Source organism: Mytilus edulis, chromosome 2 (genome assembly GCF_963676685.1).
Source record: "Mytilus edulis chromosome 2, xbMytEdul2.2, whole genome shotgun sequence".
NCBI lineage: Eukaryota > Metazoa > Mollusca > Bivalvia > Mytilida > Mytilidae > Mytilus > Mytilus edulis.
In genome coordinates, this window is record NC_092345.1 from 39,731,836 (window position 1) to 39,755,151 (window position 23,316).

Genomic DNA, 23,316 nt, shown 5'->3' on the forward strand with positions numbered 1-23,316 from the left:
AGAAGAAGATAAATTAGCTTATTGTCTGTATATACTACAGAGTAGAGAAAGTGTCTTTAAAGGAGTAGAATCCAGTAAGACCCTTTTTTTGCTCCAAAATATGAATAACAAGAATGTGTTCCAAGTTCACGGATGCCCCACTCGCACTATCATTTTCTATGTTCAGTGGACCGTGAAATTGGGGTCAAAACTTTAATTTGGAATTAAAATTAGAAAGATCACATCATAGGGAACAAGTGCACTAAGTTTCAAGTTGATTAGACTTCAACTTCTTCAAAAACTACCTTGACCAAAAACTTTAACCTGAAGCGAACGGACGCAAAGACGGACGGACGAACGGAGGCACAGACCAGAAAACATAATGCCCCTCTTCTATCGTAGGTGGGGCATAAAAATTAAATGAACAAATTATAATGTTTGTTATTAGATCTTTACCCCTCTTAACTATCAATTTAAACTGTTTTCTGTTAAAAATTAAATGAACAAATTATATTGTTTGTTATTGGATGTTTACCCCTCTTAACCAACAATTTAAACTGTTTTCTGTTTCTTAGAAGGGTACAAAATATTTTCTCCTTAGCGTCCCCGCTATTCTCCTCAAGTTTTACTCCAAATATGTTAAGATTTTATAAACTCCATCGCAATGTCCATTGTAACATCCGACATATCAGCCTTTATAAAATGACTGTTACCCTGTCTCCGACATATCAACATCTAGTATATCTGGGTTTGTCTAAAGCAAACATCGATATCGAATCGATATCGATTCGACATCGTGTCAACATCTTTTTATGTATTCACCTCGCCAAAAGTTAAGCAACACCTAAATGTTTTTGCTTCTATTTTTTGTTTTAAAATTAAAGGAGTAGGTCCATTTTTTTTTCCATTCTTACGACCCCTTTTTGGCCCCAAAATATAGCAGTTTTACAAAATTGTTAAAATGTAAACTTTTAGTTATTTATTGGAATGTAGAAATCTTCTGCTACATAAATATTGGCAGTTTTTGACAATACAATGCACATATATCGGGTACTAGCATCAGTAAGTCATGCTAAATAACTGAAATCTTCACAATTACAGCATTTTAGTTAAATGTTAGACGGTTTCCGTCTTAAAGGAAAGTAGCCGCTTTTGTGTTCATTCTTAATATTGAAATGTAAGTTGTATTTGATGATAATACATAACATATATAAAGGTTTAGGATGAAGACGAATGCGGTCACTTTCATTTTTGACAAAAACCATCTGAAAAGTTTTTTTTGCATATTTTATAGATTTTTCATATTTAAGCTTGAATCGGAGCGTTTTTAATGACTTAATCAGTTAAAATCTTTCACATAAACTAACTGAATCAACTGAAATAGACACTTAAATGTTTAAAAAGTGACTAAAATCTTTCGTTAGATGAACCTGAAATTTGAGGCCAAAATCGGCCCTTACCGTACCTACTCCTATGATACTGCTCTGTTTCCATATATTTCGTTAAACTATTGTTAATCGACAGGTTAGAATTCTGGTATAAATTCTATTCCTAGGTACCTTAAAAAAGGTTTTATTAGCTACATACAAGTTTTTTCCTTGTAAGTTTGGTGCAATGAAATGTAACTGTTAACCGAAGACTACATTGTGCCAATTTCCGTGCCCTTGGGCCAGTCAAATGAATTCATGTTAGAACATTACGACGCTTAGTTTAAAGCATGAGACGACGTGTGGTTGAACTTTTCAGAAGCGTGGAGAATACACTCGCTACTGACCTCAATTATACTTTAATGTATTCACAAATTGTGACTCGCGGGTTTTGAAAAGAATTTTGTGTATAGTGCAAAGCACATTTTTCAAAAACTTCAGTATAAACTGAAACTGTATCTTGTATTTTATTTAACCATTTAACAACCATTTACCCAAAATGAAATAGCCAAAAAATCAATCGTGAAAACAGTCCAAACTTTAACTTTTCAATTAACATCCTATATGTTAACTTATATAACACAAATTCAGTTTGTTGTATCGATATTTCGATTAGTTGTGAATGCAGTAAAAAAACATTCTGGAAAATTATCAGGTGTTGCTTAACTTTTGGCTAGGTGTATATAAGGGTGTCATGAATGTTTAAACCAAATATCGATATCGATTCGATATCGTGTCGACATCGACATCATATTATAAGGGTGTCATGGATGTTTACAGCAAACATCAATATCGGTTCGAAAAAATACAGCCGAAGTCCATCAACACAGCGAAAAAATCCAGCACCCGGAGTCGAGTTTCAGCTGGTCCTTCAACAAAAAAATCATTCTCAGTGGAAATAGACTTCAACTAGCTGTCAGATAACTGCGAATACTCTCAGATCTGTTCATTGTGTCTTTTTGTGTCGGGATGTATAAGTACCCGGTCACGTCCACTAATATGTTTGTCCGTCTGATGAGTTAAGCCTTTTTCAACTGATTTTTATAGTTCGTTCTTATGTTGTACTGTTATACCACTGTCCCAGGTTAGGGGGGAGGGTTGGGATCCCGCTAACCCCGCCACATTATTTATGTATGTGCCTGTCCCAAGTCAGGAGCCTGTAATTCAGTGGTTGTCGTATGTTTATGTGTTAAATATTTGTTTTTCGTTCATTTTTTTACATAAATAAGGCCGTTAGTTTTCTCGTTTGAATTGTTTTACATTGTCTTATCGGGGCCTTTTATAGCTGACTATGCGGTATGGGCTTTGCTCATTGTTGAAGGCCGTACGGTGACCTATAGTTGTTAATGTCTGTGTCATTTTGGTCTTTTGTGGATAGTTGTCTCATTGGCAATCATACCACATCTTCTTTTTTATATTCATACTAAACTCCTAAAAATAAAAATGAACTATAAAATTTAAAAAAAAAACATACACGACTAACAAGGACAGAGGCATCTTACATGGGACAGCCGCAAACATGCGGCGGGGTTAAACATGTGAGATCTCAAAGCTGCATGCCCTTATACCTCGAGCCATGAATAGTTTGTAATATCTAAAACCCTGGTGTTATAATATTTCAGTAATTCTAGTACATAGATTTCTTTCGTTAAAAACAAATATGTTGTTACATACACGAGCGAATCGAGCAAGTTGAGATATATGAACACCATAAGATGGTGACAAGGAAATGTCACCATCTAAAAATTGATAAATGAAAATCCTCTTTTATCATAAATTTAGGTATTAATAAAATTGAGAAAGGAAATGGGGAATGTGTCAAAGCGACAACAACCCGACCATAGAGCAGACAACAGCCGAAGGCCACAAATGGGTCTTCAAAGTAGAGAGAAACTCCCGCACTCGTATGTGTCCTTCAGCTGGCCCCTTAAAAAATATGTATACTAGTACAGTGATAATGGACGTCATACTAAACTCCAAATTATACACAAGAAACTAAAATTAAAAATCATACAAGACTAACAAAGGCCAGAGGCTCCTGACTATTAAGCTTACCGTTAAAGGTATAGATATCAAGATCCAGGAAAGGGTAGTGTTCATTGTTAGTATTATCTTTATTTAAAGTAAGTTCAACAGGATATCTTTAGTGTACATACTGAAGTCGTCATTATTGAGAGCCAATATATCATCCAAATATCTAAAAGTGTTATTAAATATTTGTATCAGATGTTGTTTCGATGGGTCATTCTGACTTTTTAAATGCTCATTTAGTTTAGGTGTGTGAATGTTTTTCTTACGAACACATGGAAAAAAAAGATTAGTGGAATTCCAACCGTCGGACTATATACAATTTAAAGAAGACTAAGGCTAATGCACATCAACAGCATTGCCTAGCTTCCATTGAAAGGATCTGATACGCTACGTAAGAGTTTAGAAAAAGGGGAAAAAAACTGAATGAAAAATTTGTCCTTTTAAACTTAAAGATTGAGACAATTTCTTCGATGACTTACCTGTAGTTTGGTATTTGATGTGTGCGAGGATGTTCACTACAACTGGAAAAAAAGAAACATAATTAATCAATTTAATACAACATATTAGTTTTCCTCATGTGTATGTTCATACTTAATAGGAACCTGTTAAGTGGTTGTCGTCTTTAGATGTGATTCATAGGGCGCACTACGTTTGCGCGCATTTGGGGATTAAAATGTTTTACGTTTGCGCGCAGCTTTTGATTACATTTGCGCGCATTTATCTTACAGGTAAACTCAGGTAAAAAAGGGTATATAATCATGATAATGAAATATGAATAATAAAATTTCATTAACTTTGAAAATATATTTTAATCATATATTGTTCATATTGTATTCTAAGACAAAATATAAAGTGTGCATGATAAATTCTGTTATAACTTAAGGCATACATGTAACTTCATTGCGAATTTTTCAGGGTGCTCAAGTACCCCGAATAGTGATCTCTTTAAAATTCGTAAATAATTTATTGTAAGTTAGATTGTAAAGTTTTGTTAAGTAACGAACATTTGAAGTTTTTTTTTTATAGCAAATCGGGGGAGAAAATCATTAGTATGTGATGAGTATAAAAATTTCCGGATTGATAGAATATAATGCAACCGACTTATCCTGCTTGTATCCAACTTCTACCTCCTCGTGGGTGAGTAGGTGATTTAGTCTAACGGAAAGGGTACTTTTAATTAAAATAATTGAATAAATTCATAGATAAATAAGAGTTATTGCCTAAGCTTGCCTGAGTTTACCTGTCAAATAAATGCGCGCAATAATAATGAAAAGCTGCGCGCAAATGTAATGATTTTTCATAAGGGACCGACTAATTAAGGGTCCTAATAAATATTCTGAGTCCCAATTTGATAAAAAAAAATCTGGTCACGCAGATGACAAAAAAAATCTGAATCCAGATTTTACCCCATTCTTGTACATGCATAGTGTTAAATTTTGAAGAAATTGATTGATGGCTTTGAAAAACTAAATAACAATGATTGCGATTTGCGCGAAAAACTTTCAGACACTAAAAAAAACCAAAACCACTCTTGAATTTAAATGGTTGCTCCCTAAGTGTTTCTGTGTCTCGTTTTTTTTTTTTATTTGGATAAGACCGTTGGTTTTTTTTACTTTATATATAAACTCAAACATTTAACAATGATTAGGTTCCAAATAAATCTAATATTAAATACTTACAACACAATAGGCTGAGTTTTATAATAGCCGTTTCTTCTCTGGAACCAATCCCAAGATCGACCAGTTCCCTTTAACATAAAAAAAAACTATTTTGATTAGTCTAGATCTTTAATGAAATGTACAAAGCGGTTCGAGAATCGTCTGTTAGACTTTCCTATTTACAGTTTAATACCGACAACTAGATATTTCATCATAATCTAATTGCTGTTACAAATCAAAAATACACCCCCCCCCCAACTTTGCTCATTGTTGAAGACCGTACGGTAACCCATAGTTGTTAATTTCTGTGATATTTGGTCCCTTGAGGAGAGTTGTCTTATTTGCAATCATACCAAATCTTCTTTTTTTATAATTTGTGATATAAGTGGAGATAACTCAGACGTTCTGTATTATGAATTTACCTAGTAGCATCTTATTATGCAGCAAGAAATAATATCATTTTTACTATTATCTGTCGTCAAAAATCGAAATTTGGTATAACCAATTAGTCCATCCGAGTTTCTTGTTTCTGAACAACTGAGGACTATGACAGTTGTCATAGCGTATTATTCCACTGCATGTTGATTTTGATAGTGAAATCAACATTTGATTGGTTAAAACTATCACACGTGACGTCGAACAAAACTTCATATTCCCCTGTGAGTATCATATTCTCCTCTGAACATCATATTCCCCTCTGTAGATCGTATGGAACGCCATGACTGCCTTATGTTGATGATCAGCATTATATGCAGTGTTCACACCATTGTATGCAGGCTATATATTCTCCAAGGAAGCGAGACTTACATTTGCATACCAAATATCATTAAATTACCATAAGCAGTTCATCTTAAACTTTTATAATCACAAACAGTTAACTATTCATGTAAACTAAGCCAAAGTATAAAAACAAAAGACCATGTATGAGGGGGCGGGGCCAAATATTCTCCATGAAAATGAGATGTGTTCATTTCATGTGAGTAAAACAAATATCATGCATTTTAGAAATCCCTCTGTGATAAGATTAGATTTTGTTTTTAATATAAATGGTGAAGTCATTAATTATGTTCCTAGCTATCAATATTTAGGATTGGTATTAAATGAATTTTTAGATTATAAAGTCGGGCATTAGGCCTTCATATTGTAAAATGTAAAGCCCATGATGGCTTCCAACACAATATTTTCACCCAATTGTTTGACACTTTAGTTTCGTCAGTCATCAATTACGGCTCAGATATTTGGGGTACGAGTGAGTTGTCCTGCATTTCAGCAGTTTAGAACCGAGCCATGAGAGTTTATATAGGAGTTGGAAAGTATACCCCCAATGATGCTGTTTCAGGTGATATGGGTTGGAAGCCTCCATATGTTAAACAGTGGTCTAACATTTTAAGACACTGGGTAAGATGTACAAAAATGAATAATGACAGAATAAATTATAAAGTGTTTATACGGTCAATTAGAAAAGGTAGCTATAAAATTAAAAATTGGAGTCATAAAGTAATGGAAATGTTGAAACTTTATATACTGGATAAACAATACATTTAATGATCAATTAGAAAGAGAAAAAAAACTAGTATCTCAATTGTTTGTAAAACAATTGAAAGGTCTTTCCTGTAAAAGTGATGTTTTCGTATTGTACTTTGTACGACCTTTCGTTTGATATACGACAAGCACACCTTCTGAAACTTTTCGCTTTTTACACTTAATGACCTCATCCGTCTACATGTTTGAGATCGGAATTATGATATATGGAACAGAGTAGATGAGCTTTCGTTTGATATGCGACAACACCATGTTCTTGAAAGTTTGATTTTTGCACTTAATAACCCTATCCAACAAATTTTTGGAGGTCGGGAATTTGATATTTCAAATGTACACATCATGACCTTTCATTTGATATACAACAACCCTACCTTAAAAGAACATTTATTTTTTGCACTCAATGACCCCATCCAACCCATTTTTGGGAGACGTCAATTTGAAATTTGAAATGTACGCTTTATGTTCTTTCATTTGATATGCGACAACCTTACCATCTGAGAAATTTGAATGTTTGCACTAAATGACCCCACCCGTCCCCCTTGGATGAAAAGGGGGTTTAAAATTTTCATTTTTAAGTAGAGTTTATTAAGACCTTCAATTTGATATATCAGATGACCCCATTTGACAAAGTGCAAATAATGATGCAATATCAATTATATAAATAGAAGTTATGAAACTTACAAAGTCAATGCAAAACTTGAAAATTTCAAATTGATTTTTTGGTGTTTTTTTCCATGGAATGTTTTTAGTATTTGGTCAAACATATAACTATGTCAACCTCTTCAATTTCTAAAACATTTTAAGTGGTAAGCTCTTGATAATTCAGAAATACATGCCTCCGCTCGAAAAACTTCAAACTGCATTATCTCTAAAACGACAATAGATATCTCAAATCTGTTAAATGATAAATGATCTACAGTTGAAGGACAACATTATAGAAAAAGAATTGGGACAATTTCAAAGTTCACCAAGGTCACAATTAATCATCAAATATATGATGCAATACAAAACTTGAGAACCGGAAGTCGTAGAGACATGGGACTATCACCATTCAACTCAGGACCACTTGACTTTTCAAATATTACAAGGTCAAGGTCATAGTAAAATGTGAAGGTCAAGGTGAAATTTCATCATGACCTGACATTGACCTCAAATTGAAGGTCTTGAACTACTGATCATCTTTGCAGTTTATAGTAGGTTGATATCTGTGACCTTTAAAAAGATATACACACAATACTATACTTTTAAGAATCATCCCGTCGTAACTTTTGAACAGACAGTCGGACTCTTTTGAGGTCAGTGTATAAAATGTAGAGCTCGTCGAGAGGAACATTTTATACGCTGTAAGTATGCAGCAAACTCTTATCGTTTTCTTAATATGAAAGCTTGAAATTGCAGCGTAATTTTTTTTGTTGCACTCGGTGACCTTTGACCTTGGGTGCAAATTAAAGGTCACATGAACTTAAGATTATTGGTGTAGGTCCCAAGTCTTTACGACTTCCAGTTCTTGAGATACAATTTTTCAAAAATTGTTTATATTTTTTCAAGGGAAATAACTCCTTATAAGGGTTAACAACAAAATGATTGTATATGTTAATTAACATTGCCATCTGGTCTTGTACATGTTGCCGTTTTCAAATCGATTCTATCTTGAATACTTTTTGAGAAAAATGTAAAAGAAAGAAATTGCTTCAAGGGGACATAACTCTCATAGGGAATGATGAAATCCTTAGCAGCCTCATATGGTAACACATCATGATGAGATCTAACTTTTGTCCAAATAAGGTCATGATATCTTCAAAAACAACGAGAGGGGGCCATGTCGAAAAAAAACAATAAAAGGGAGATAACTTCTAAAGGGGATGATGAAATCCTACACAGCCTCATCTGGTAATACTTCATGATGAGTTCTACCGATGGTCCATATTTGGTCTTGATAACTCCAATAGAAACGAGGGGAGGCCATGTCAAAGAAATGCTGGATGAAAAAAAAAAAAAAAAAAAAACAGGAGAAAAACAATAAGGTCTTTCCTCGCGGAGAGGAAAGACCTTAAATATGTACCTATATCGTAGTGCTAAATTTAGATGTGGAGTAGCACCTTTAAAAATGGAAACTGGTCGTTACAGATTTAGATAAAAGATGATGTTTCAATTGTGATTCAAATTATGATAATATACAAGGTGAAAACATGTACTGTTAACATGTCCATTAAATAGTCTTTATTTGTTGATATAATTCATCAACATAATATGTTTTTAACTTTATCAGATGATGAAAAATTTATATTTTTGTTCAAAAATTAAAATGTTTGTAGTTCTGTTGCTAAAACCTGCCATGATATTTTATTGCGACGAAATAGTATCTTAATATACTGTTGAAATCTGAAGATGTTATTGAATTTGTGTTAATCCTTATACAACTGCATACTAATGGTTCCCCTTAAACTGACCTAATCACAAACTAATCATGTAAACTAAGGACAAATTTCAAAGTCAATAACCAATGACAGAGGGGCGGAGCGAAATATACTCCATGAAAATGAGATATTCCAATGCTTATACATCTGGGGTCAGTTTCACAAAGATGTCTTAGGACTAAGACATGTCTTAGAATGGTCATACGACGTATCCTAGTCCTAAGTGGGGTTCACAAAGTGGTGCTAAATTAGGACATCTCTTAACGTTGGTCATAAAGGTAGGACTACCCGAGAGGTGTCTTATGATGGTCTTAGGATAGTCATCAGTTTAATATTTATATAAAAAGCACGCAGTTTTTATATTAATTTTGCAAAAAATATCATATTCTTATCCAATTGTCTATTATGCATTTCTTGCTCACAACTAAATCTTTATTGGTTGACGGATTATCATGATTTGTCAACAATGAACATTCGATGTATTGGTATTAAGAGTGCACGATTTTATCCTTTAACCTAAGTGCTCTTAAAAAGGGCGCTGAAAGTTAGAAACACTACGCCTAATTTTATGGTTTACGGAGAATTGGGTAGATTTCTTCTTGAAATAAAGGTGAAAATTAGAATGACTATATATTGGTGTAAATTTGTAAATAATGAATCAAAACAATGCAGTTTATTGTATAGACTGATGCTTGGTTTAAAGCCTAAATCTAAATACACCTTTAAATGGGTAAATTGTATAGAAGCAATATTAAACAATACTGGCATTGGATATATTTTTGCAAATCAAACAGGCTAATGTGATAAAATGTACTTAAAGCAAATACTTTGTGATCAATTTGTACAACAGTGGTTTAGTGATATTGAAAACTCATCACGAGGACAATTTTACTCAATATTTAAAAAAGATTTTACTTTAGAAACATACCTTCTAAAACTTCCTGAATATTGCAGGCTTTGGATCACACACTTTAGGTGTTCAAATCTGCGTCTGCCTATCGAAACGGGTAGATGGCAAAATAGCCCGAGGCATGATAGAATTGATATGTACTTTGTGTAAGAGTGATATTGGTGATGAATTTCATTTGTTATTTAAATGTACTTATCAAAATATTGTTGTATTAAGGGAAAAGTTTCTACCAAGCTACTACACAGTGAATCCTAATTATAAAAAAAATGGAAGGTCTTTTTAATATGTAATGTACAACTGTATAAACGACTTTCTGTATTTATCAAAAACATTATCAATATGTTCTGAAAATGTTAAAAAACATAGTTGTATGTTATTGTTATATATCTTTATGCTATATCTATGTCATTGACACCACATAATTACTTCGTCATGTTTATATAATGCTATTATGTATGACCTCATGTTACACATGTATCTGTGTCTGAGTGTTTAAATAAAATTTTGAATCTTGAATATCGTGTGCTTAGTTTTGTAGTTGGGTTACAGTGGCATGGGCTTATATATGTTGAGTTACTTAGTGATGGTCTACATTTGTTTTTGTTTTTGTTATATGTCACAAACGGTAAAGTTTATATGGCAATAAAATGAAATATTGAAAGTATTGAATATATAAATTATATCTTTTTTTTTGTACGATTGCCAATTACGCCCACCGAATTTGGTTAAAAAAGCTTTTTTTTTTTTAAATTCTTTGTCAATTGGTAAATTGTGTACCTTCGTTATCACAAGCGCCTTCAAACAAAGACCAAAATTAGGGTGAAACAAATATGTATCAATTTGGATCTAAACCATGACATATTTAATTTCTTTAAAACGACAATTTCAATTTAGACCGTTTGAATTAGGCAGCAACCATTTGATTTTCTGGGGGGGGGGGGGCTATGTTTTTTTTTTGTTTTTTTTGGAAAAAAAAGTTTGTTTCCAGTTTTTGGAGAAAAAAGTTTGTTTCCAGTTTTTGGAGAAAAAAATAATTTGTTTTTGATTCTGAGAAAAAAAATTGTTTGTTTCACCCTCAGCTGCCACTATATGTAATGCTAAAATTGAAAGAAAAAAATTGTTTTCGACTTGTCGCGAAAAAAATAGATTGTTTTTCGCCACAGGCGAAAAAAAAAGTTTGCACAGAAAAAAAACCCATAGCCCCCCCCCCCCCCCCCAGAAAATCAAATGGTTGCTGCCTTACATTATAGTATAAAATTAGCTTTTTTATATGCTCATTTTAAAAGAACTGATGTAATCGTGCTGGGAAGTAACGTAACTTATCCATGACCATCTTAACCAAATCATGACAAAATCATTGTACTAAATGCTCCTAAATATGACTATGACGACGCTACTACCCGTGGTTAAAGCCTTACCCTCCTGTGGCTTTAAAATATCTTGCTTTTTCAACCGGTCATACTGGGTTGTACGGACAAAGTATTAATGATTTTCATTTTAATATGCCCAGTCCGGAATGCGGTTTGATAAAATTGCTCCCCTTGTTTATTTCGCTCTCCTGTCAAATCATGTAATTTCGCTACCTCCAATGGTAGACGCTACAACGATGGGTGTCGTCAAGAAAGGTACGATTAAAGGAATCAGCTAGGAATTAGACGATCACCATTGGTATAGGTGAGTTGTTTAATAGTTGTTGCATTGGGATAAATGCATGTCTTGGATTAATTCATAATCAGGAATAGCTGGGAAGAAAAGAAACGTGTTGCTACGTGAACCCGGAAAGGCCGGGACGAATTTAAAAAAAAAATCTAGAGACGATCGTTCTGAGTGTGCCACCTACACATTCAAACGTGTACACAAGCACATTATTCCCTATCTATGTAATGTGTTTTCATAATTATGTGATATAGAGCAAAAAAAGGTAGCAGTTTTTTGTGTCTTGTTGTTAAGCATTTCCAGGGGAGACAATGTTATTTTTCACGGTGTGTTTGATAGGTTTGTTACATTGTAACATTATATAATACACACTCATAAAGTGGATTAAAATAGCCTCCCACACTCAATTAACTGAATTTCAATTATTCTATTAACCGTAGTGCTATTACATAAGACTTCGGAGGTTCATATCACTTATATTCAACGTTTTATATCGGATTTTTTTTACTAATGATGTTAAACGGTTCTTAGTAAAAAAAAAAATCCGATAAAACCGTTGAATGTAAATGATATGAACCTCAGAAGTCTTATATATTGTCCTTTAATATAAGACCGGAGGTTCATATCATTTGCATTCAACATTTTTTATCTAATTTTTGTTTACTTTCAATGTTGAACGGTTCAACATTGGTAGTTAAAAAAAATTCCGATAAAAATTAATGGTTAAACATTGATAGTAAAAATAAATCCGATAAACATGTTGAATGTAAATGATATGAAACTCTGAAGCCTGACATTATTGGACTATTGATTATTAGTTCTTTATCCTAATTAAATGTTTTTGTGGTGTATATTACAAAAAAAAAAGGGGGGGGTAAAAACACCAAAATATCTTAACAATCCTACAATATAAAAAAGAAGATGTGGTATGCCAATGAGACAACTGTCAACAAGATACAAAAATGACACAGACATTAACAACTCTAGGTCACCGTACGGCCTTCAACAATGAGCAAAGCCCATACCGCATAGTCAGCTATAAAAGGCCACGATAAGACAATGTAAAACAATTAAAACGAGAAAACTAATATCTGTTTACAGAATGAGAAATATTTCGTATTCTAAAATCAATGTTTCTCACATGTTTGTTAGACATGTTGAAAATACAGACAAATTTTTGGTACGTATACCCATCCCCTCTTTTTCAATTCATCATTAGTTCAAGATACAGCTCTGAAGAGTATGCAATAACCTAACATTGATAATTTAGCTAACAATAACTTCAGTACATTTTTCTAATAAGTGAAGTGCATTTTTCTAACAAGTGAAGACCAATGAAAACATTTGATATGATTTGAAAACATGGCCAATTAAGTAGGATCTTGTGGTTTCGTAGACATAAATGATAATTCAACATTTTCTATTTATATTTTTCTTTATTTCATATTCTAGTATATTTAATAACATGTTTATATTTTGTGACGCATCTGATGTATAAATCCAGTGCCAGATCCGGGAAAGAGCTCTCAAAGTCCGATCTGTTTGTACGGGGAACATGTGGTTGCAAACCCCTCTTTAATTGCTTGTTCGATTTTTTTGTTTGCAGTGTCGAAAAGGGAGTAAGACAGCAGTTTTATCAAGAAGTTATGTGAAAGTTCTGCTATACATCTGACAGCCAGGACTTATTCTGAAGTACACATGTCGACTAGAGACATGGAACAGAGAGGAGAGGTTTTAAAGTACCAGATGCTTATCTAAGATTCCAATTTGAACTAAAGAAAGCAATATATAAAGATATGTAGGAGAAATAATCTATAGGAATAAAGTTATGCCACAAAAGGAACTTGTTTTTTTTATATACAGAATTTGTCAAACGTATCCATAACAGAAGAGATTTAAATGCATCCTTCATAGCCTTGTAATACTGATGGTAATAATTTATATAATTTCTGAGATGATATAGCAGTGCCATTGGTTTCCCTTTTTCCTTCTTCAAAGAACTTGATCATCTGAACTCATTTTTTTAAATTGGAGCCCTGTTCAAGAACAGTTAAAAGAGCATATATATGCTTAATTTTCGTTATTTTTTAGAATCGTCATTTTTTTTTAAATGAATCAGGTTGTACATTCTACATAAAATATGCCAGTCAACCGTAAATGTTAACATCCCAAAAAGGTCTTTAGTATATTCATTTTTCAACTTACAGAATATGTCAAAGGTTTAAGCATCCCAAACATTACCATGTGACTTGAGTTTTTGATTTGTCAATATCAAGCAAACTCGATATTTCCCATAACATCATATAGTTCTGTGTTATTATTAAAAAAACATAGAACTAACTCTTGCACAAAACTGTAACAGATTATCAAAGACTGTCTAGTAAGTACAATTTTAACACAAGCCCCTGCTCTTTTAAGCACCGTCTTATCAACGGCTTGGCCGATTGTAAGTGTTCGGTGCAGAGACTGTAGACTTGAGACAATGACATGGAGGTAAGTATGTACAAGAACAACGTTTTCAAGCATATAGGCAGATTCGAGCTGGGGCTTTAGTCGGTAAAATTTGTTAGCTTAAACATACGGGATGCACTGAAGCAGGACTGGAGCGAGCTCTCCTAAGCTCAGTCAGCGCCCACCCCTCCTAATGTAAAATTCTGGATCGGCCACTGAATATTGGTTTTAACAGTGCAATGGAAGTCTTCAAATGAATAAAAAAAATATAATATATAATGAAAGTCTTTGTGCTAGTTATTTACATAAGGGAACGAAAATTTAACTTCAAATTGTGAAAAAGAGTGAGGGGTAAGATTCATTAAAAAAATATCGTCTAAATATTATGAATTCTAATCTTCTAAAACCTTATAGTGTTAAGTTTTGAAAGAAAGAAAAAATTGATTGATGGAGGCGGACAATAAATGTTCGCGCTCAAACAAGAAAACCATACCCCCTTTGAAGTTCAAGGATTAACTTACTTCCTTGTTGATGGATTGTTTCCTGGCCTGCTTTGGTGGAATATTGTTGCATGTTTCACACTCAAGTAATACATATACGCATGTGTTGTACATGAATTATGAAGACACCGATGTACTACTATAATAGTACTTGACTCAGTGGCGGATCAAATAAAATTCTCATAAGAGGGGGCCCACTGACTGCCTAAGGGCGGGGGGGGGATTCCGTCACGCTTCAGTGATTCCCTATAGAACCAACCAATTTTTTTTTCTAAAAAAGGCCACCACGCCCCCCCCCCCCCCCCCCCTAAATCCGACTCTGTGACTTGTAATAGTGAGCATGTATGAGACAAATAGAGTGAGCTACCATATACGGTAAAAATTCATATAAGGGAACTTTGATATCCTTGAATCTGTTTCTGAGTTGTGAAGAACTAACATACAACTAACAGTGGGACGGTTATTCAAGAAAATTACTACAATAAAATTGAGTCTAATGTTAAAATGTTAAATAAGTAAAGACTCTTAATGTCTAGCAAATTTTCGACTGTAGATGAACTATTATTAAGAAAAAAATAAGATAATAAATAGTAAATTCAAATCGTATGAATCGTATGAATAATATTGGCGAACAAAAAAAGCATCACATTATGTCGTCGGACAATTGTAAGATGCTAAGATAGACTAAAAATGTATCGAAAATATAGCACAAAAGAAATCATGAAATAACTCGGTGCAATCCCAATTTAAAATGCAAACACATCAAAAGAAAAACAAAATCACACCATATCTCCACATGACACAAAACAAAAAACCAACTGCAATCAGCAAATAAGACGCAAAGAGTCACAAGAAATTAAAAAAAATCCATTCGCGGGCAACTCCCGACTTATACTGTATGATCGAACACAAACATAGCCAAAATATGACACTCAAGAAATAAGACGCAAACTACATTACAAGAATTGTAAGATCAATAATTGATGTATAAAAAATAATTCCGAACGACAATTGGTTAACACAAACAAAATGAATACAACGATATAAATCTATGCTACCCAAAAAACTCAACTTCACAATGGTCAACCAATCCGGGTTACTGTATAACTAAGGTGTAACAAAATGTGTAACAAAACTTTTTTTTAAATAATACAGAAATTATGACTGTCGGTGTAATTGTAATTGTTTAAGAAAAAGACATGTCAAGCATGCAAATATTATTTTTTTTAAATAGTTTTAATCACTTAAAAGTCATGTGATGTTACATATATAGGACGGCTGTGTTCGATGCGTAAATTAATTAACAAAACCCCGTCATATAACATTCAACTTTGAAGTTGCGTCAAAATGTCAAATTTAGGTGTGCCACTTAGGGAATGGTCTTAAACGATTGACAATTCATTTTTCAATTTTTGTTATTTTTCCCAGATTTTTTCTATGTCGAGCAAAAAAAAGTAGCAGTTTATAAGGAGACCCCCGAAATGACGTAACAGCTTGACTTATGGTCGTTTTAAAAACGATTGCTTGCAAGTTGCATTGTGAACAATTGTACAATATGAAAATTAAACAACGTGAATGCAAATATTTATAATGACTTTACGGAAAGTAACTTTTGTGACATCTTGACAACCGTATACAAAGTTCGTTACACTTTTCTACCTTCTAAACACAAGAGGTCGAATTCTTTTGTTCTATTTAAACCGCATATCGGACTGTGCCAATCGACGACCGAGACGCTCACGCAGTCGTTTTCCTCGGAGCTCAGTATTTTTTTTTATTTAACTTTTTATAGCTGACAATGTGGTATGTATGGGTTTTGCTCATTTTTTTTGAAGCGTAAGGTGACCTATAGTTGTTAATGTCTGTGTCATTTGTTCTCTTTTGAAGAGTTGTCTAATTGGCAATCATACCAATTTTTCTAACTTTTATAACATCAAACCATATGTTTCAATAAATACATGTATACTCTATATATTAAATAAAAAATCTTCATAAATCCGCTTTTACTGATGAAAGAAGGAAACCTTAATACAGTGGTGAATAAAATACTTGTATGGCTCTCTATACCTGCCATTCTTGAGCTGCGGGGTCGTATCGTTTCAAAGTCCATCTTTGGGATATCATATCTGGTCTATCTTCTAACGTAGAAACAGGATCCCATTGTTTTGGCGGAAGCATGTTATCCCAAGGAACTTCCTCGTATGATCTATAAAGAAGTTATCAATGATAAGTCGAAATCTGCAATGAATTTTAGTACATGCTATTGTGTACCTGTAATTTCTGTCAAGCATGTGCATGTCCAAAGTCAGGAACCTCGTCAGTAGTTGTCATATGACAATATCTTAATGTTTTTGTTTGTTATTTTGAGTATCTCTAGGTGGTGATGGCATGTTATTGTATTTGATAGTTTGTGTTTACTCGTCTAAATGCAACTTTTTGTTTTAGTCGCGGGATGATTTAGAGATTAAAACAATTTGAATAGACATCTGAGTATGATCTGACTATTGTGATGATGTCTGTTGGTGATGACTGTATGTCTCTGGTGTAGTTAATTAGATATCTTTTGTCAGTTTTGTCGTGAGGTTGATTTAGACCTCACTGTGACATTTCTTATTGCATATCTCTGCAAATTAATTAAACGGACGCATTTCATTAGCGCACATTTTTACAAAACATTGCGCCACAGGGTTATTTCATTTGCGCCAACATATAACAAGAGTGCACACGCTGAAATGTCTCGCCTTCTTTACTAATCATTGAAGTTATGTAGATAGTCCTAATTTAAAGCTTTATTACAACTATCACATACACTTTGATTTTAACATGATCCAAGAAAATGAGGTCAAGATATATAAACCAAACAAGAAATACATGTACACCTTACAATCATTTAATACGCTAAATATAGTTGACCTATTGTTTATAGATTCTAAGAAACAGAATTAACCAAGAACTAAACATTGACAGTAACACCAATGATTTAAGGTGATACTGTATTTTAAGATTTAGTTACGAAATAAGTGCTACATTCCCCTATTTTTATGGCACCCTCAACGGAGTTGGGGTGACGTATTGTTATTCTACGTTTCTTTTTTTTTCTTATTATGTCACCCGATCGACAATGTCGGGTGACATATTGCTTTTCCTCTATTATTATTATATTTTTCTTCCACCTAATTTTGTCCGGCAGTTTTCTCAGAGCCAAAGGAACCAATCTGAATCATAGTGCACTATAACAAGGAACCCTGACTTTCCAGTTGCAGTGCAACTTTGGAACTAAAAAATGGCTGCCATCACCATGGAAACGAAAAAATGGTGAAAAAATATAATTTTGGAGTTAGGTGAATTGTTTGAGAATGCTTAAGCTTAAAATCTTTAGATTTTAATACAATGTAGGTGCCCACTATATACTGCTTTGGGATGATTTTGGCAATCATTGGAACTGCTATGTTGCCATGGATACTACACCAAAAATTTCCAAAATATGGAAATGCTCCAAATTTTTTAAAACTTCACAGTAACGATGAGCAACATTGTAAGATGTGGAATTGGGCGTTGGAATTTTGAAAATGTCTGCCGTTACCATGGAAACAATGCAACAGTCCAAAAACCTTAAAGTGGCAATAACTTTCTTAAAATGGTAGGTCAAATTGATCGAAACTTTGATGGTATGGTCCCTCCCATGTACCAATGTGGTATATGCCATTAAATTTTGGGAATGGTCTCTGTTGCCATAGGAACCATCACAAATGTCAAAAATTTCAAAAATTTCAAAATGCTCCAAAATTGATGAAACTTAAAAGGATTGTAGACTGGCAAGTCTGCATGAGACTTTTGAAGTTGGAATTTCCAAAATGGCTACCGTTGCCATGGAAACTGGAAAAATGTCAAATATTTTCGAAATGCTCTAAACTTACTTAAACTTAATATTATTGTCAACTGGCATGTATAAATGAGACTTTTGACTTTGAATATTTCAAAATGGCTGCCGTTGCCATGGAAACTGCAAAAATGTCATGTTTTTAAAAATGATCTAAATGTACTGAAAATTTACAGAAAAAATGCATAGCCATGCAAATATGTGCATTCACTGTTAAAAGTTTTTGAAATGGCTGCCGCTTAGTGGCAATTGGGGGTAAGGGTGACATCCGCTATTGCTTGCAATAGCAATTCTAGTTTTTATTATTCTTCCACACATTTTGTCCATCGTGTTTCTAAGAATTGAGTGATCCAATAATGTTGGAACTATAACATAATGAGGACCCCCATGTGAAGTTGTGCATCTGACTCTGGAATTTTTTTAAATGGCCGCCGTTTCCATGGAAACTGCAAAAAAGTGAAAAATTTTCAAAATTCTAAATCTTTCATTATAAGACCTAGCTGGATGAAACTTTATGGAAATGTTCCTTGGTATGCCTAGATATCAAGACAATATTTAGAAATTCCAAAATGGCTGCCATTGTCATGGAAACAGGGCAAATGTTTAACATTGAGCCTATGGACAAATACATAAGAGCTGCATTTTCTTTAAGAATATTGTATAGAGATATATGAAACTGTATTGATATATAACATGATATCTGGCAATGGGATGTCTGCTTTTAGAATTTTGGAATTATCTACTGTAACCATGGAAACAGTAGAAATATCAAAATTTCAAAAAATTCAAAATGGTGCAAACTAGATGAAACTTTACAGAAATGATAACTGGCATGGGTAGAATTGCATTTTGGAGTTAGAAATTTCAAAATGGCCGCCGTAACCATGGAAATGACTAAAATGTCAAAAATTTCAAAATGCTCAATATAATAACTTAATAAAACTTTACAAAAATCATTATTTCCATTTGTAAATACGCTCTTTCACTTTGGAAATTTCAAAATGGCTGCCATTATCCTGGCAATGGGGGGACGAGGGTGCCATCCGTTATTGCTAGCAATTACAAATCTAGTATATGTTGTTACTGGTGCATGTTTCTATAATCAATATATTTCATAATTCAAAATTCAGGAAATGTTTTCAATTTTTTTTTATTAGGGTACACCATGGACACTATTTTCAATTATGATATAGCTTTTACTTACTTTTAAGATGTTTTCAATAAATTTTCAACATAAATGTTTGTTTTCTTTTGCATAACATGCTTACAGGTAACATTGCTAAGGGAGAAACTATTGCAACTGGTGAAATCTTGAGAAAGATAACTCTTACCCTAACAATTTGTTTTTTGGTTACACCATTGACTTTAAAAATGAGACTTTTCCTTTTGGTGATTTTTTTTTATTATAAAACCAACAGACACCTCCCAAATCATTAAAAACTGTTCGTATGTATCAAAATGCAATAAAAAGTGATAAATCCTAATAACAAATGGTATAAATAATAGTCCTAATTTAGGTCTGAAAGGATTGATAGTAAAAAAAATAGCAGTTGATTCTGGCTATATCCAAGGGTTTAAGAAAACATTAAGGATGTTTTTTTATAACATTTCATACTGTAAACTATATAGAGTATCACAAAACATTCATATCTAACATATGCAAGTGTTATTTTGATACATTTTGATATATTTTCATGTCTTTTGACTTAAACATACTAAATAACATAGTTTTGCATGGTTTTTTTTTATAATGACCCACATACCAAATATAGTTAATCTATCTATACTATTAAACGAGAAGACCTCATTTTGTGTGTCGCTTCTTTTCTTTCCACATTAAATTAATCATCATTGCATAGTCGCATTTGTTATCCATTCTTAAGATTATTCAGATTGAGCTATTTTGGAAGAAAAACAAGAAAAAAGGCATCCGGATATTGTTTCCGTCATTGGACGAAATTTTAAGTCAGACCAGACTTTCGGTTTGCGTTTTCTGTTTACAGTGAACATACATATGCAACGAATAAAGTGTATTTGCTATCTGCTATCATTTTCAAGTTAACTATCCACGGCTGTTACAGAGTTTATTAAATAGAGAGGTCTGTATAATATATCAATGACAGCCGTGGATCGATAAGTAAACTGAGAATTGATAGTAAAAAGCAAATACACTTTATCTAAGGGAAAACGGTACTATTACATTTTCCTTGCATTAGGTTGGCCTTTTGTGTCTTTTACAAAAAATCATTGATTTATAAACTGAGAATTGATAGTGAAGAGCAACTACCCTTTATTTATAGTAATGCATGTTCATAATATACTAAATGTATGTCCATATTGAAATTAATAGAAAACAAAAAATTGGGAAAATTGGATAAAAAGGAGGAGGGGGACAAGAACAATTGTCCTATCCCCAAGCACCTATGACTTTTGATACCTTTCCTTAAATTTTCCAGTCACAAAACTTTTTCAAAATTCTTCCCACAACAGTTTACATACTTTCAACCACGCTCTGAATGCCCGCGATTTCGCGAGTGTGTTCTAGTAACTTATAATAAGAGAGAATTTAACATTACAAACAATCTTAACTTTTTTTCAAGTAGTCACTGAACCATGAAAATGAGGTCAATGACATTGGACATGTGACTGACGGAAACTTCGTAACATGAGGCATCTATATACAAAGTATGAAGCATCCAGGTCTTCCACCTTCTAAAATATAAAGCTGTTAGGAAGAGAGCTAAGGCCGCCGGATCACTATCCCTATGTCGAGCTTTCTGCGACAAAAGTCACAAGCTCGACAAAAACGAGAAACGAGAAACACTTGTGAACTACATAAACAAACGACAACTACTGGACCTCAGGGGTGGTGTTCTCGAAGCTATCTTAGGATTAGGACGTGTTCTTAGACCATCTCATATATTATTTTTATTAATTGTTTTCGTGTAAAATAAATGATTTATCAAACAAATTACTTTAACTTTCTAAATTTTTCGCACATAGGATATGTTTAGGACGTCCCAACATAAGATGCGTTTGAGATAGCTTCGAGACACAACTTAAGAGTGTCCCAAACTGATGCTAAGTCCAGCCTAAAATTGGTCTTATCTATGACTTAGGACGAATCTTAGGATACTTTCGAGAACACCACCCCAGATTCCTGACTTAGGACAGGTGAAAACAATTGAGGCGGAATTTAATGTTTAAATTGTACCAAACCTTCTCCCTTATCTAAAACAATAGTGTAACATCACAACATAGAAAGACACACTATAAAGTATCAATTGGAATGGCTTAATTCAAATAAAATACGTAGTAACACAAATTAACACACAATGAACGAATAAATTTGATCTATGATACAATGTAAATACAAATAAACAAAAATAAGGGATGAACAATTAAATGTTAACAATTTCAGAAAAAAACACGTCATATTATTCACAGGTAACTGAAAATAATGTTGTTGTTAAGTATACCTCTTCTTTTATCTGTATAATCTTCCGTTTAGGAATATCAAGAAATTTCTAGTATATCAATAAAACAATTTACCTGTATTATTGGCGCAAATGGAATGTTTTCTTTTTTGGCGCAAATGAAAAATGTTTTGTGGCGCAAATGAAAAGCACCAAATGAAAAGCACCGAACTACATCTTGATACGAATTATACGTCCCGACTGAATAATATTACTTTAAATTTAATTGAGTATTTGAAGAAGAAAAAAACATACTAATATTCCATATCAACTTGAATTCTTTGACGTCACATTTTCTTTTAGAAACAATATCATTTAGATTGGGAATACATTTGACTTTTTTCAAGACCTGACTATATACATGTATAATAACACGGAAACTTAACTCATACACTAACATCTAAAACAAATCACGATTTGTGATACGACATTTACAGACAGTTACACAGTCATTATCTTAACTTTATTTTTGAAATGTTACTAGTTATGATTGTGTTTTTCTGGTTAAAGGAAAAATGTATAATTTTGAAAAGTAAATCGAGCCGCCCATACAATGCTAAACGTCTATATTAAACTTACTTTTGAGTTGAACCACTGTACATATACTTAAGCGCTAAATGATCACGCCCCTCTTTACTTTGTTCTGATGGAGGTTTTGCAACAAATGCCGACTGAAAATATAAAAATGCAATGCAGACAAAGTTATAGTTACACGATGTCATGGTTCGCACTTATATAATTAGCGAATACAGTATGCGCAATTTCATTGTTGTATCGAAAAGCTTGCGAGCAGACATCAGAATTAAACCTGAAATACACATCTAAATTATACAAGTCACACTAGGCCACGATTGCAAGTACGATCTCTGAGAAAATTTTGACGATCGTAGTGCATGGTAAGGTTTCATGATCGTGATGATCGTGGCCAACTTTGAACATGTTCAAAACAATCATGGTGCGGTCGTGGCGAAATCAGGTCGTAGAAGAAGCGTAGCGAGATCACAAGCGTCGCTGTACCATCGTAATGAGAGCGTAGCGAAAGCGCGATTCTAATTGGAGAGCTTGTGCTATGATCTCACAGCGAAGTTACTATACGCCCTCACTACGACCATCACGTTCTCCTCGCGACTCAACAACGCTTCTAATACGACTATACCACGTGTATACTACTCTGTTCAAGACCATAGTAAGATTCTAGCACGCTCATGCCGTCATTATCATTCTCGTCTTACGACCTGATTACGTTCATACTACGACCGTTTCGAGATTGTGATTGTCACATAAGCTCTATAACACCTCTCCATGTTTTGTTTGTCTGTATGTAATTTGGACCTCATGTCCCTAATTTCCAACAGCTCAACCATTCTTAAATATTTGTATATCATTCCC

At 33.4% G+C, this 23,316-nt stretch overlaps 1 protein-coding gene across 2 annotated transcripts in view; it reads right to left on the reverse strand.

Moving 5' to 3' along the window:
- The window catches only part of LOC139510161 (protein SPMIP7-like), a 49,574-nt gene that overhangs the window by 11,072 nt on the left and 15,186 nt on the right, over positions 1–23,316 (reverse strand). For both annotated transcript variants that reach the window (XM_071296513.1, XM_071296512.1), the window contains 4 exons: positions 22,507–22,598; positions 16,639–16,777; positions 5,117–5,184; positions 3,917–3,958 (listed from right to left, as the gene is read on the reverse strand). In XM_071296513.1, coding sequence (XP_071152614.1) covers positions 3,917–3,958; positions 5,117–5,184; positions 16,639–16,777; positions 22,507–22,598 — 341 coding nt within the window. The remainder of the gene's footprint in view (positions 1–3,916; positions 3,959–5,116; positions 5,185–16,638; positions 16,778–22,506; positions 22,599–23,316) is intronic.